Genomic DNA, 15,684 nt, shown 5'->3' on the forward strand with positions numbered 1-15,684 from the left:
GCTAATTTATACATGTGTACTTTGAAAAGTAATATGAAAGAATTTCATCCAAGAATCTGTGACCTGGATCAGACACACACGCATTTTGCAACAGGAGTTGTAATGTTCTGTTTTTACATAAAACAATTGGATGTGTTTGAATACAGATGATTCAGTTCTGCTGCTTTCATTACCTTGAAGACCTTAGGCTTGTGGATCAAACCCATGAGGGAGAGAAAACCTCCATATGACCAACCATGGATGGCAACTCGGTTTAGATCAATGAAGCCGTATTTCTCTGCGACCCACTGTAATCCCTCCACCTGATCTTCAATCTCCACCTGGCCCTGTGGAAGAATGGAACAAATCATGATGGACTTCAGTGTTCCAGGGTTAGGAGAACAGCCTCAGAGGGTAGAAGTTAAACTAGCATCACTGTTCAGGACTACACAGAATTTACAACATCTGCAATACAAGCATGGATTGGGCAGGGGAGGGGGGGGGGAATAAAACTGCTGTCAAAATACTCAGTGATCATGAAGTTTCGTGGAAAGCAATATGTAGTAGCCGTTTCGAGCCCAGCTCCTTGGTGGAAATGGCTTCGGGAATGGGGGGGAGGGGGGGGTTGTTAATAATTTAAGGACAAAGATCATGGGGATACTGAAATGGGTTGTGGTCTGTTAAACATAAGTAGATTCACAGGAATTGAAAATACAATTGAAGTATGTAGAATGTCCGTCAAAGATTATTTCACAGCTGACATTAAGGACTAAGGAATTATTTCGTTTAGCAGAAGTTACAAAAACCAAGGGTCATGGATTTATATGCACAGGACAGGAAAAAACTCCAGAGGATGGTTAACTCCATCAAGGACGTTAACAAGAGGTGGTGTCTTAAGAAAGCAGCCTCTATCCTCAAGGATCCCCATCACCCAGGCCATGCCCTCTTTACATGGCTACCATCAGGAAAAAGGTAAAGGAACCTGAAGACAAACACCCCGTGGCATAAGGACACTCTGCCATCAGACTTCTGAATGGACAATGAACCACAGATTCTAGCTTGCTTTATCCTATTTTCTTGCACTATTTTTGAATGTAATTTATAGCAATATTTGTACTGTAATGCTGTCGCAAAACAACAAATTTTCTGATACATTCATACAATAAATTCTGATTCATCCAAAGGCTTAGAGGAAAGCTAAGACTTTTCCACCCGAATTGTGATGGGAATTCATATCTCACTGAAAAAAAATGTTAGATAGAAATCCTCAACATATTTAAAATATATTTGGATATGGATGAATGTAATGGAAGATTCTAACCAATTTTTTAACCTTTATTTTTCTTAATTTCCAGCTCTTGGCTCTGCAGAGCTGAGAACCTTTTTTTTTAAAAAACTTGCAGCTTTGGGTTCTGCAAGGATGAGAACCTAATTGTTTTTAGACTCAGCAGACGTAAGCAAAATTCCACCGAGGGGCCAGAGATGCTGTTATCTGAAGAAAGGACATCTGAGTACCGAGAGCATTTAATCTTCCTGCTTGTTTTGGTCACAGACTGTCAGAGACCTCGCCTTGATGTAGAATAAACCATTGTATTCAAAATGATAAGCTGAAATTATGTTACTAGTTAGAAACCTAGTATGCTAGCTTGCTTGCTCATCTTTCTTGCTGTGCTGGGAATAGGTGCTTGGGTAAGCAATTTTTGGGTAATATAAGCCATGGTCCCGCTGCTGAAGAGAGAGACTCTCCGAGAGGTGGCAACATCTCTCAGCAAGAAGAAGAACTTCTGGTGTCCAGCCAACGTCCCGGTCAGGGGAGGTGGAGAAGCTGCTACCAGTGCTCTGACAGCCCACTACAAGTGTGCAGTCGTTGCCTCGCTTCAGCAGTTGGGACCAGTCCAAGCATTGATAAGTATAGTTGGGAAGGGCTTGCATATAGTAGTGTGAAATCAGCTTTTGAATTTGTAATAAACATTTGTATAATCTGAACTGCTCTCGGTGTGTGTATCTATTTTCTTTCGGTAGTTCAAACACTGTGACCAATCTAAAACGAACAAAGTGAGAGGTTCAAGTTTACCCAAGATAATGAAGAACTGACTTTTGGGGCTACAAGAACCTAATGCTGCAAGGTGGGACAAAATTAGGATTTCTTTCTGAGCAAATGATCTCGAGTGTTGATTTAAAAAAAAAGATTTTCCAGTTCTCAATACTTGTAAAATTAGAATTGTATAGTTCTATCAAAGGCTGCATTAGATGGGGCAAATGGTCTTGTCTATTTTTCTTTGTGATTAGGCAAGTTCAAAATATTCACCAAATTCCAGACAGGTGAGTTTGACTCAGGGTATTGAAGCTTGCTGGGCTGACAACCACCATCTCTTCCAGAATGAGTGGTCACTGTCCGAATTTAGCATTCCATGGAAATTAAACTTAAGTCATAATATTTTCAGGTGCACATTTCATATTGGCACAGTAAGACCAGCATACAAATTGATGGGCAACAGGAAAAGTTCATTTTGCTGGAAGATGCAATAATTATGTAATATTTCCCAGCAGGTGGGGATAGACATTGATGTAATGCTTACAAACGGGCAGTACTGCAGTAAAGGAGATTGTTTCACCATTGTGTTAGGTACACACATCTTTTAAGCAAAAACGAGACAGTTTCAATCCACTGTTATCTAAGCAGATGAATATTACCCGAGTCTGAAAGTACTTGTGCAATGTTGGGACAGTGTCAGCCTAATTCTTGACAGAGTTCTGTAAGTTTGGCAAATACAACAATTTGTATTAATAGACCATATGGAATGGTAAAATTGTCACATTGGTGTACATGCAGAGACTAACACCCCTGAATATCGTGGGAGCAAATATATATAGTAGTATTTTGTAATCAGTAATCCTGGATTTATCTGGTGTGTTTGAGTCAGACACCAGCTGTCTACTATAGAAGTATGTCCATTTCCCCAAAGTTAACACCAGATCCTTTAGCAACACATTTGCAAAATACAAGTGTGGATGGGAGGTGGTACTCGAAGTTTACACAGTGCGCAACAAAGAACACGTTTAATTTTAGTACACAAGATGATCATTAAAAAAAAAGATTTACTTCAACAACCATGCTTATTAAAAATATGGGTGAATGATCTGATACCAAACACTGCACCTGTTCAGACTCCAGCTAAAATATCAAGTCTAGGAGAAACTCTGATACATACACAAAATGATCAGGTTATTTATCTGTCACAGTCACACCCAGAAAAAACAGGTTGAGCTGTGAGGAAATTTGATATAATCGACTAGTGATCACTTTTCAATAATACTTTCATTACACACTTTTAAAACAAAAGGTGTTTCCAATAGCAATGAGAGGTATAACCAATAATTTAGCACTGATAAGAACCCTTCAGACCAGATCTTAGAAATTAGTTTAGGGTACTAGAAATTTAAAAATTAAAAGTAAAAGGGAGTGCTCTCGTTCAGGATATGGTAGATCACCAACATGAATAAGCATCGTCCAGACAACCTCTACCCTAGTGAGGACATCAACGCCTTCCTCTGAATGAAAGCTTCAAAATAAAATGTCCTCAGACTATAACAACATGGCAGGTCTAGACATGCTCAATTAAGTGCCACTTTAAAAATCAGTGATTGAATACCATTTTGTTTTTGAGTGAACCTTCAAACAAAAGACCACGTTGGCACGAACCCCTGCCATCGATCACCACGACTGCATAGCCAAGAGATGCCAATGTATTCAGCCTCAAGTATTTGATTCCTTTGAATGAGTTGTTCACCAGCTGCACCTATCCAAATAAGGGGGGAAAAAAATCCAGTCAATATTTAAGTTATCAAGCTAGGTAGGATATCAAAAGAAACTAAAGGAGCTCCACCAACAGTTCCACAGTTAGGTACATAATGCATTCTCACATTCTGATTGCTTTGCAGAACCCAATTATAAATAGGAACATGTGGATGTCAAACTATTTCAGGTTTAGGCTGGTTGAGGGGTTACACATTAACAAACCTTTTAATTATGTTTGGGATTAAAGGGTTTTTGTTAGCACTAACCCAGGAACAGGAATGTAAAATTCACCAGACAATGACAAATTCAAAATAATAGTTTTTATTAAACTATTAATAACATAACATTTCTTACTTAACTCTAGACTTTACCCCACTATATGTAATGTGAGAGAGAGAGAGATTGTGATTCAAAATCTCACTCTGAAAAGTCAATCCTTAAAAGTTCAGCATCATTCCAGTCTTGCCCAAAGGTCCAAAATTCTCAGTTCAGAAATAATTTCAAAGCGCTTCCAAACATTATATCTTCAGGCTTCTTTTACTCAAAGAATCTGCCCTCCTCTCAAAAATAGCAAATGTGGCCATTTTCTTCCACAATGAATTCACAAACCCACACAAGGGTTAAACAAATGTGGTGATCTTCTTCCATGAAGTCACCAACCAGACAAGGGTTAAACGAAGTGGCCAAGCACAAAAATAGACCCAGTAGAATTCTGTCCTTTTTTCCAAAATGGAAAAAAGCCACAAATTCTGTGTTCCCCTTCTTTTAGGAATAACACACAACAAACACCAATTCTGGTTACTGTAACCCTTGTATGTCACAGGGACTTAACTTCTGTGAACTCCAAGCTGAACTGTTCCAAAATTGAAACCAAAATGTCTGAATTCAGTAATATGTTTCTCCAAATTATGGGACCATTACATCATCACTGAAGTGAGTCCCAATTCTAAGAAACAACATGACCATCAGTTTTATTTCCAACAACATTTTGTTCCTTTTTCAAAACCATTCCATATCTATAACAACCTCTGACCTCATCTCTGTTTAAGATAGATGGCTTCCTCAGCAGTTCTTGAATAATTAAGACCCACTTGAAAACATTTAGCTCTGACTGTCCAAGATGTGGACTCTGAGAATGAACTCGCTTCTCGAAAAACAATGGTTCTCTATAAATGTGCTGTGACCTGTGTGTGACCCTGTACCAACCCAGAGCTAATTTACTAAGAACATAGATAAAATATTTTAACTCTATACTTTACTAAGACATTTTTAGAAAGTAAATATAGTTCAACATTAAAGGTTAACACAAATCCGTTACAAGGGGTTCTTCCAATTTTTGAAAGTTTTGTTTCTGCTTCTTGAACAGCATTAGCAAACCTGCAGCTGTACCTAAATCCAACTGCATTACTTCAGAAATGAAAAGTATGAGATGTTTGATCCTATAGAACAAATACCAATCAGACAAATAATGCAAAGCAGCGAAAAATTACTTCACAGGCTGTGATCACACTTTTAGCCAACTTAACTAATCAACTGCAAACGTTTCATTATTGTAGTCAGTATATTTTTATACCAACAATTAAATACCCACTGAAATTATTGTAAATCTCAGATCTCAGGACAGGAGAGGTTGGGGAAAGGAGTATTACAGGGTAGGAATGATCACATTGGCATAATTTAGAGTCATACAGGATTTCACTAACTCTACGTTTCCTTTAATAGATTTTGATCAAGTTCCTTCATGGATTTTTATTTAAAAATCAAAAGCCCATTTAAATATCAATACTAGAAAGGAAATTACTTCTTCGCGTTCACCAATAAAATAATAAAAGTCGAGCTCCATGTTTGCAGATCCAAAATATAAGCTACAATGCTCAGAAGCCCAGTGAACTGAAATATTCTTTAAATTCATTCCATACGGATAACTTGTTAAAATTTTTCCAGCTACTTAAAAAAATTCAGTGAAAACTCCCCTGCCCCTGAAATTGATTGGGTTTTCTTGCTCATAAATTTTAAATGAACTCAAGTGCCAGAACCAGGATATTTTGTAAACATATAATGAAATGTGTGTACACCAGATTAGGGTGGATTGATAAATAGTCAATAAAAGCATTGGTGAAACCCATGTTTATCCCACCTTTTCTGCACCATCTTTACCTCACCCAGCTGTGATGTGCAGAGGGTGAGGAGGCAGGGAGGGGGGTGAGTAGTGAAGCATGAGTTGGGGGAAAGATCATCAGAAACTTATCATTGAAATGGGATGGAAATTGCCAAGCACAGTTGGCAAACTTTCCTCAAATTAATCCTTCTGATCAGAAAGCTTAATGGGCACGAGAGACAGAATGGAAACACATTAAAGTGAAATCTTTCCACAACGGATATGGAAATCCCAGAGGCACCACAAGAGCCAATGAGGACCATTCATACAAGGAAATATAAAAACACAGAAATGCTGGAGGAACCCAACGAGGAAGTGTCACGGCTCTAATCACTAATCTGTGACATTGTACAAATCCAAACCGTCATGTAGATGCTTAGGCCCAAAGTGTTCACTGGATGATTGGTCCGTGGAATTCCCACAAATACATAAAAACACTAGATCAAAAACAAACATCGGAAAATGCTAGTTATTTGTCCAACGGAAACTGCCATTTCCACTCAAGTTCTAGCTGTGGGTTTATTAGGTTGAAGATAATTCTTTCCCTGCTCCAAACGGTATGGAGAATCAAATGCAGTGGCATTCACTTTCCTCGTTCAATCTTATCAGACTAGCTGGTACTTCAGAGGTTAGTTTGGCAGCAGAATTGTCTCCCTGGTATGACCTTTGTTCGACCTGCTTTCATCTCTAGAGTTTAATCATTTTAGATTAATGCATAATGAATGCAAGAAATCATTCCAGGAGTGAATGATTAAAAAAAAAACTTTCAAATATCTATCTAATGTGGGTATATAAATCACTGTTCAATCATCATATTCCAAAGCCTGGAACATCCTACCTAATAATATGTAAGTACATGTACAAAACGGTCTGACGGGTTCAAGACCACCTTAAAAAAAAGTTATGACAAATAAATATCAACTGTGGCAGCAAAGAGAATGACAAACTTATACCATTTCTGAAATTGATTTCAGAAAACATTCCTTGGTTTTCTTAATACTTTGCACTTATATTTTTTTAATAAAATGATTAATTTAAAAATCCTAGCTACTACAATTCCAAATAAAGTCTTGCCATCGCCTTACCTGTGGCCCTCCATAAACAAAAAGGACTGTGGGGTGCTTGTGGGCTGGCTGCAGGTTGTGAGGTTTATAAAGCATCCCATATAGCTCAAATCCAGATTTACTTTGGAAGCTAAACATTTCAGGTGGCACGTAATCAGGGGGACAACCTTTGAAGAGAAAAGTTAAAACTTACTCTAACATGTAACAGTTTATCAAAGTTTTATTCTGTTTTATTTATCAACATCACTGGTGTCAGTCAGCATTGTTCAAAACTCCCCCAATCAAATACCAAACTTCAGATCTTAGATAGGGTAAAATTAGTGTTCCTATTCTGACAAATGACAGCTTGGTTTTCTATTTTTCAACATGAATCTGTGGTCTATCTCAGAAACACACAGTGTGGATATCAGACAAAATTAAGAATTGCACGTCGCCACATGCGACAAGAAAGAAGAGATACATGTAGTGTAGTCAGGTTAAGCTCTGAGTTTTATTAGGGCTCAGGCCTGACTTTTATACTTGCACTGTTCCCTCCGTGGCCCCCCTTGGCTGACGTCACAACATGCATGACAAAAGTGAGTTTCCCACATGCAGGTACTTTCCTGCATAACAATGCCCTTCTTCCCTGTCTGTTCGCTGCGCAGCCTTTCACCCAGCGGTTCGCTTGTTAGGGCCAGTGCTGCTTGATTACCGCCGTGGTGGGCCACCACATGACGCCCCTCCCAAAAGAACTGGCAGTACTGTCTTTGTTATTGCCCTTGGTGCCCAGAGGCAAAAACTCTGCAGCCTTTGGTGGTCTGCCTCTTTAGCATGGTGCTGGTGCCTCGACCGGGCACATCAGGTCCAGCTGTGCTGGCTTCAGCCTGTCTGTGGTGAAGACTTCTGTCTTGCCTCTGACGTCCAGCTAGAACGTGGCCCCATTGTTACAGATGACCCAGAACAGACCCTTATGGCCTTTGAAGCAGAGGACGACGTGGATCCCTGCGAATGAAAACATACTCACAGTCCTGTAAGTATTTGAGTATGTTGGTCCCCCCTTGTCCGTGCCTGGAAGGTGGAATCGGGGCCAGCTTAGCCTGCTGAGGAATGCTGCAGAGTTGTCCTACTGTCTGCCTGGGGATAGTACGAATTCTCCTGGGATCACCAGTGGAGTTCCAGAGACAAGTTTGGCTGAAGAGGTGTTGAGGACAAGGAGTCTGGTCATGAGCGCTGTTTTGAAGTACCTGTGGAAGCATTCTACAATCTTTTGGACTGTGGGTGGTAAGCTGTGTCATGCAGCTGGCACCCTACAGGCTGGTGAGGTCGGACCACAGACTGGAGGTGAACTGGGCCCCTCTGTCGGATGCGATGTGCGACGGTAACCCGAACCGTGCACCCAGGATGAGATGAAGGCCCTGGCGCATGAGGTTGTGGATGTGTCTGCCAGCGGGACTGCTTCTGGCCACCTGGTGAAGCAGTTGACCATCATGAATAGATAGTTGAAACCCTGGGATACCAGCAAGGGTCCTACTATGTCCTTGTGGATGTGGTTGAGCCTTCGTTCTGTGGGCTCGAAATGCTGAGGTGGGGTCTTGGAGTGCTGCTTGGGTGTTTGGCACTGCATGCACGCCTTCGCCCACCCGCTGACCTGTTTCTGCAATCCATGCCACACGTATTTGCTGGTCACTGGTCGGACCGTGGTCCTGATGGATGGGTGAGCCAGTTTGTGGATGGAATAGAAAATGTCATCTCTAAGTCGCCAGGACGATGGGTCTGACCTGACCGGTGGCCACGTCGCACAGGAGGGCGGTGTCACCTGTGCCAACTGGGAGGTCCTGGAGCTGCAGTCCCGATATGGCAGTCCTGTATTGGTGCATCTTCTCATCCTTCTGCTGTACCTCTGGCAGTGCCACAAAGTCCACCCCCCTTGATAACACGTGGATACTTTGCCTGGACAGTGCGTCGGCCACCATGTTGTCCTTGCCAGAGACGTGCCTTACATCTGTGGAGTACTCTGATACGTAAGACAGGTGTCATTGCTGGCGGGCCGATCAGCAAGAACTTGAAGGCGGTGTACACGCCTTCCCATGGGGGGTCCTGGATGAAGTTAGCTACCTGGCCTGCTGTGTCCTGGTCCAGGATGCTCACCATGTGGTAGTACCGGGTGGGATCTGCTGGATCTGGAACTGTGCCTCAGCCTGGTCAAACCACATACGTAGTTGATTTGTCCATAAGGTTGGCAGCTTGAGAGCGACCGTGTTGACTGCTGCCTGTTCACTCATTGCTGGATTTAGATGCCGTCTAAACCATTGGGGTCACCAATTGCAGCTGTGTGCTATTCCAAAGTGTATTCACATAGTGTAGTCAAGTTAAATTCTGAGTTTCATTAAGGCTCAGGCCCAACTTTTATACTTGCACTGTTCCTGCCATGCCCGCCCACCCCCCCCCCCCGCCATGTCACAAGATGCATAACAAAAGCAGGTATCCCGTGCGCAGGAACTTTTCTGCAAAACAATGCCCTTCTTCCCCGTGCGCTATCCCTGTCTGTTGGCTGTGCAGCAAGGCCACCACCATTTTGGGGTCGTTGGCCTTTAAGCTGCCCTTGCCGTTCACCCGCCAGTTTGCTTGATGGGGCAAGTGCCATCGCAGCATATTTAGCGCCAGTGGATCCAGTACTTAATCTGGAATGGGTTGCATCTCACATCTAGATATATGAGTGGAGAAGCCCAGGTAGCCTCCTTAAGCCTTCTTTAACACTTAACAAGGCCAAACAGTAGTATAATCTTTTGCCTAATTCCCTTCAGATTTCATGTATTTGTCTATTGCAATCTTAAATGTACTCAATGATGGTAGTACAAACATCACTCTATGTAAAGAGATCTTTGAATAAATGCTTCCAAAATTAGTCCTAAAATAGCCTTGGGGCAAGACTTGGCTATTGCTACATTTCTTTCCAGGAGAAACATTTTCTAAGCAGCCACACTCTCAAACACCTTCAGAATATTACATTTTCCTCTTTTTAATTTTAAATGTGAGAATAAAAAACCATTCTTCTCAATGTACCTTCATGGAGCTTCCCTTTCACTTCAGAAATAAGTCAAATGAATTTTCCTAAAATCGCTTCCAAGTTCATCTTTCCTGGGATAAGGAGATCAAAACTATGCACAGTTCTCCAGGAACAGTCTTCACACAACCATATATGTTTGTGACAACATTCTTACTCCTGGATGACCAATCGTTTACAACAAAATGCATTATACCTTCGTAATTGAACACTTGCTTGTAACTTTGATTTATGCTACTAGATCTCTGAGACCAACAACATAATAGTGGCTGCTAAACAAGTAAATCTGCAGACTCAGTGATACATAAAAGTGCTGGAAAAACTCAGAAGGTCACGCAACGTTATTTATGCAGCAAAAAATGCATAACCAACTTTGTGGGCCTGTGCCTTCCTCCAGGTATGAGCAAAAAGCAGACAGGCATCTGAATACAAAGGAGGAGGGTGAGGCAAAGGAAGGAACGCACCCCACAGGCAGGAGGTCTTAAGTGGATATGCATGAGAGGGCAGAAGCAGAGAGAGCTGGAAAGTGATAATGGAGAGGGGGGGAGTTCTCAGAATGGAGAGTGAAGAGGGTAGAGAGATGGACGAAATGAGATAGACAGACAGGGGAGTGGCCTATATAGTGGAGGCCTCCAATTAAAAAGATTTAAGAATGTCTCTATTCTTCAAGCCTATTTGAATTAGCACATCATAAAATTTGAACTTGTGGAACTGCCTCCTGTGCCTGTTTCTGCCTTTCCGATTTTTGTGTCAAAACTCAATTTTTGCAGCACAAGTGGGAATATTTGCTTGCTGTGGTGGGTATTGTTGGTCCATTTCTATATGTTTGGTGTTGGAGGGCATCAGGGAGGGATCAAGAGGGGAGAATGAGAACCTTTGCTGCTCCCATTTTGGAAGGATTTGTCAAGTTGCCTCAGAGACGAGTGGTGGCCAGAGTTACTGATTCAAGGCCAGACCAACAAATTGCGGGCACTGATATAAAATGGACGAACTAATTAGGTCTGGCAACACCTATGGACAAAGAAAGTTGATTAAGGTATAAAAGATTAATGTCATGTAATGCTACATTTAGAATGTAACACGCATGAAATTCTTTAACTTTGTCTACCATAAGGAAGACAGAGAGTCGCCACTTTATCCAGTGCCCCCACCCCCCCACAGAAATGAGGCCCCAACGAGGAATGAACTCGCAACTTCTGGTTTACAAGGGCAGTGCTCTAACCACAGCTACTGGAGCCTCAACCACTGAGCTATCGGAGTTTTATTCCAGGTTTCCAGCATCTACAGCTTTTGGATTTCCTTGAAAGGCACTTTTGTTCATGCCACTGGGAGCCAGCACAAGTGGTGCAGCTACTGCCTCAGAGCTGTGGTGTTCTAGGTTTGATGCTGATTTCATGCTGTTGTATGGGATTTGGACATTGTCTCTGCGTGGGTTCCCCCGTGTACTTGTGTTTCCTCCCACATCCCAATGTCATATGAACCGTTAGGCTGATTGGACACTGTGGACTGGTGTGTGTGTGAAGCTTGGAGGGTGGGGGTAGACAATGAGAATGTGGTTATGGGGTGCAAAGGAGGATTAGTTTAAATGAAAGCTTCAATGTGTTCCACCCAACTTTTCATCTGATTTACTTTGTGGTGTTATCTTTAGACAACCAACTTCATTATTTACATCTCCACTAGTTTTCACATCATAGAGATTTACAACACAGAAATAAGCCTTATGGCCCACTAAGTCTGCGTCGGGCATTGACTACCCATTTACACTCATCCAAAATTAATCTCATTTTCATTCTCATCAACTTGCATGCCTTTGGGCCACAAGAGGAAACTGAAGACTCAGAAAATCCATGTGGTCTCAGAGAGTGTGCAAATTCCATATAGAAAACACCTGAGATCTGGATTGAACCAGGGTCTCTAGTACTGAGATAGTGGCTCCGTGAAGCCACATCACTGTACCTCCCAAACACCGTTATTACTAGTCAGATCATCTGCATATGTATAAAATAAAATAAAAACAGAAACTGCTGGAAATTGGTCAGACTGTATCCATGGGAAGAGAAGCAGAGTAAAGTTTCAGGTTGAGGACCCTTTGCTTCCCATTGATTTCTTGCTGGAATGAAGATCCATGGGAACCAGACCATCTCCAGAATTCCCTTGACCTGACTGGTTTTTTTTTAAATGCATATTTTTGTGACAGCTAATCCTGAAACCCACAATGATCCTCCCAGTCCTGTCCTAACTGGCTATCCAACCAGATGCAGGAAGAAGCCACTAATAGGAAATCTGGGCTGCACCCCTCTATCCTCTTCTAAACTATCTCCACCAAACTTTACTTAGTCAATAGCAGCAGAAAGCAACTTGGGAGCATTCAAGTTGTCATCTTGGTGAAGATTATGCCTGCTAATACAGGGCAACAAGCCTAGAATTGAATGATCTCTCTTTTGATTACATAAGCCATTTGAAAAATTGTTACACATTGACTTAAGAAAAGCTGACACTATTTCCTTCCAAACACTCACCCGCAGCTTCCATCATACTGGCACAGAATTCTGGCTCTTTGTGCAGGTGGTCTTCTTCAGGGCCTGTCAGTTTGTAGACATGGACACAAGGAGGTGTGCTGACATTACTGTAATGGCTGATGAACATGTCAAAGTTCTGAGGAAAATTTAAGAGATGCATTCAAGATGAGTGTCAGGTTTATAAACCAAGACTTCTAAAATTTGAATGAGTATCTCAGGTGTCTGCAGATCTAAAGATCTCAAAATTAGCAGTTTTTAAAAAAAAAGATGGGAATATGTTTCCACCCTTCATTCTTCCTTCTATACAGCTCAAGAAGACAGATTATTTTTATTCTGACTGACAACTGTAAGGTTACGGAGGACAAGTCAATAATAAGAATCATGAATCGTCTTTTTAATTTCAAGCCATAGAGTGAATCAAAATGCCATCACCTTCATGCAAGTTCTGAAATAGCCATACTACAAATAAACTTGGAACAATATCACTGGTATCCATGGAAAATTAAAGATGCATCAAGCAGAGGGAATGTTTTGAATATAACAAACTTAGCCACAAAATGGTGAAAGAAAATTACAGACAAATCTCAGGAACCTGCTGTTATCTGCCCAGAAGAGTGAGTGGTGAGATTGTTGACACACTCTCCATGACTCGTGGATCCATCTCAGCACCCCCCTTCCCACAACTGTCAAATCAGAAAATGTCTTCATTACTTAAGGGAACAATACATGCCAAATGATCTAACAGTTCTGGTGAGGCTATTAGAATCATTTTTAGAAGCAGATTAAACAAATATGAACTGATCAGAAGAAGCTAGCATAGATCTGTAAAGGGCAAGATGTGTCCACAAAGCTTTTTTTTTTGAAAATTCACCTCAGTCTTTATAAATAAGACAGGAGGCATTTGGCAGAGTTATACATAACATAAGCATGTAATGAATGGAAGACAGCAATTGGTTTAGATAAGGAATTAGTTTGTTCTCACAAAATGCTCAAGTGCATAGGGCTTTTTTTTAAAAACTAAGAACTTGATTGAATAAAGAATCACATATCTCACATATCTAACCATGTTTGCAACACGATATAGGTTGAGCAGAAAGTTAGATGGAATAGGACTTGCATATGTATATTTATGGATTATTTAAAGAGCAAAGCCAGGACAGTGCAAGCAAGTGTGAGCCTCTTTACCTTTAGCTCAAGTTTTTAAATGTATCTCACTAACATTGATAGGGAGGGTAAATTGCATTAAAATGAATGTCTTCCCAAGGATACAATACTTATTTCAATCGTTACCAATTCCCTTAACAGTGAAATTCTTCAATGAACTAAAGAGGATAATAGGGAAATTCTTATGGAAAGGGGGGAAACTGAGGATAGCGTTAGATAAATTAACAGAGCGGTACAAACAAGGTGGTTTGCAGTTACCAAACTTTAAAAATTATTATAGAACAGCACAATTAAGGTATTTATCAGATTTTTATCAGAGAAGGGAAAAACTAGATTGGACTAAGATAGAGCTAGATAAAATAGGGGAGAAGGTACCGGAACATATACTTTATAAGTGGGATGAAAAGCTGGGTGCAATATAAAAGCTCACCAGCTGCATCATTTACTCAATATATGGAAGAAGATTCACTTAGAAAGGAAAAAAAAATTACCAACTACCAAAATTATTATTGACGCAAAATCAACTAATCCCTTTTACAATAGATAACCTTTCCTTTAGAGAATGGGAAGAGAAAAGGAATTAAAAGTATAGAAAATTGCTTTTTGGGAAATAATTTATTAACATTTGAACAAATGAAGTACAAATATGGAATAACTCATGGTACAATGTTTGCATACCATCAACTGAAAGCCTACTTAAAGGACAAATTGGGAAGCAGACTGAGATTACCAGAAGGAAGCAGCTTTGAATACGTGATTACAGAAACAATGATAATAAAAAGATTTATAACAAATATGTACATCAATCTGTAAGAGAAGGAAAGTGATGAAATAAGCTATAAACCAAACAAAAGTGGGAGAAAGTTTTAAACATAAAGATAAAAAAATTAATATGGGAAAAGTTATGCTCTGGAACTATGTAGAATATAATAAACACAAGGTGACGCATGATACATAGTATAATTGGTTACACTTGTTATATATCACGCCCCAAAAGTTTAAAAAATGGGATCCAACATTATCAGATAGATGTTTTCGCTAAAATAGGAAATGGGAACAACAGTACATGCAATTTGGGCATGTGAGAAAGTGAAAAAGTTTTGGGAAGATCTAAATCAGGTATTAAATAAAATCACAAAAAGCAACATACCAAAAAATCCAGAGATCTTTCTTCTAAGAAGTAAAGAATTAGGCCTCAAACTGGATGAAGCGCAAAAAAGATTTATTATGATAGCCTTAGCTGTAGCAGAAAAATGTATAATGTCAACTTGGAAATCAGAAGAGAGCCTGAGATTACACCTTTTTTTCTTCTTCTTTCTTTCTTTGGCTTGGCTTCGCGGACGAAGATTTATGGAGGGGGTAAAAAGTCCACGTCAGCTGCAGGCTCGTTTGTGGCTGACCAGTCCGATGCGGGACAGGCAGACACGATTGCAGCGGTTGCAAGGGAAAATTGGTTGGTTGGGGTTGGGTGTTGGGTTTTTCCTCCTTTGCCTTTTGTCAGTGAGGTGGGCTCTGCGGTCTTCTTCAAAGGAGGCTGCTGCCCGCCAACCTGTGAGGCGCCAAGATGCACGGTTTGAGGCGTTATCAGCCCACTGGCGGTGGTCAATGTGGCAGGCACCAAGAGATTTCTTTAGGCAGTCCTTGTACCTTTTCTTTGGTGCACCTCTGTCACGGTGGCCAGTGGAGAGCTCGCCATATAATACAATCTTGGGAAGGCGATGGTCCTCCATTCTGGTGACGTGACCCATCCAGCGCAGCTGGATCTTCAGCAGCGTGGACTCGATGCTGTCGACCTCTGCCATCTCGAGTACCTCGACGTTAGGGGTGTGAGCGCTCCAATGGATGTTGAGGATGGAGCGGAGACAACGCTGGTGGAAGCGTTCTAGGAGCCGTAGGTGGTGCCGGTAGAGGACCCATGATTCGGAGCCGAACAGGAGTGTGGGTATGACGCTTGTTTT

General features: G+C 41.0%; 1 protein-coding gene across 4 annotated transcripts in view; it reads right to left on the reverse strand.

Moving 5' to 3' along the window:
* dpp9 (dipeptidyl-peptidase 9) overlaps positions 1–15,684 on the reverse strand; it is an 84,548-nt gene that overhangs the window by 12,274 nt on the left and 56,590 nt on the right. For all 4 annotated transcript variants that reach the window (XM_069928538.1, XM_069928540.1, XM_069928541.1 and 1 more), the window contains 4 exons: positions 12,563–12,698; positions 7,022–7,167; positions 3,633–3,779; positions 174–326 (listed from right to left, as the gene is read on the reverse strand). In XM_069928538.1, the coding sequence (XP_069784639.1) occupies positions 174–326; positions 3,633–3,779; positions 7,022–7,167; positions 12,563–12,698 (582 nt within the window). The remainder of the gene's footprint in view (positions 1–173; positions 327–3,632; positions 3,780–7,021; positions 7,168–12,562; positions 12,699–15,684) is intronic.

This window comes from Narcine bancroftii, chromosome 3 (genome assembly GCF_036971445.1).
Source record: "Narcine bancroftii isolate sNarBan1 chromosome 3, sNarBan1.hap1, whole genome shotgun sequence".
Lineage (NCBI taxonomy): Eukaryota > Metazoa > Chordata > Chondrichthyes > Torpediniformes > Narcinidae > Narcine > Narcine bancroftii.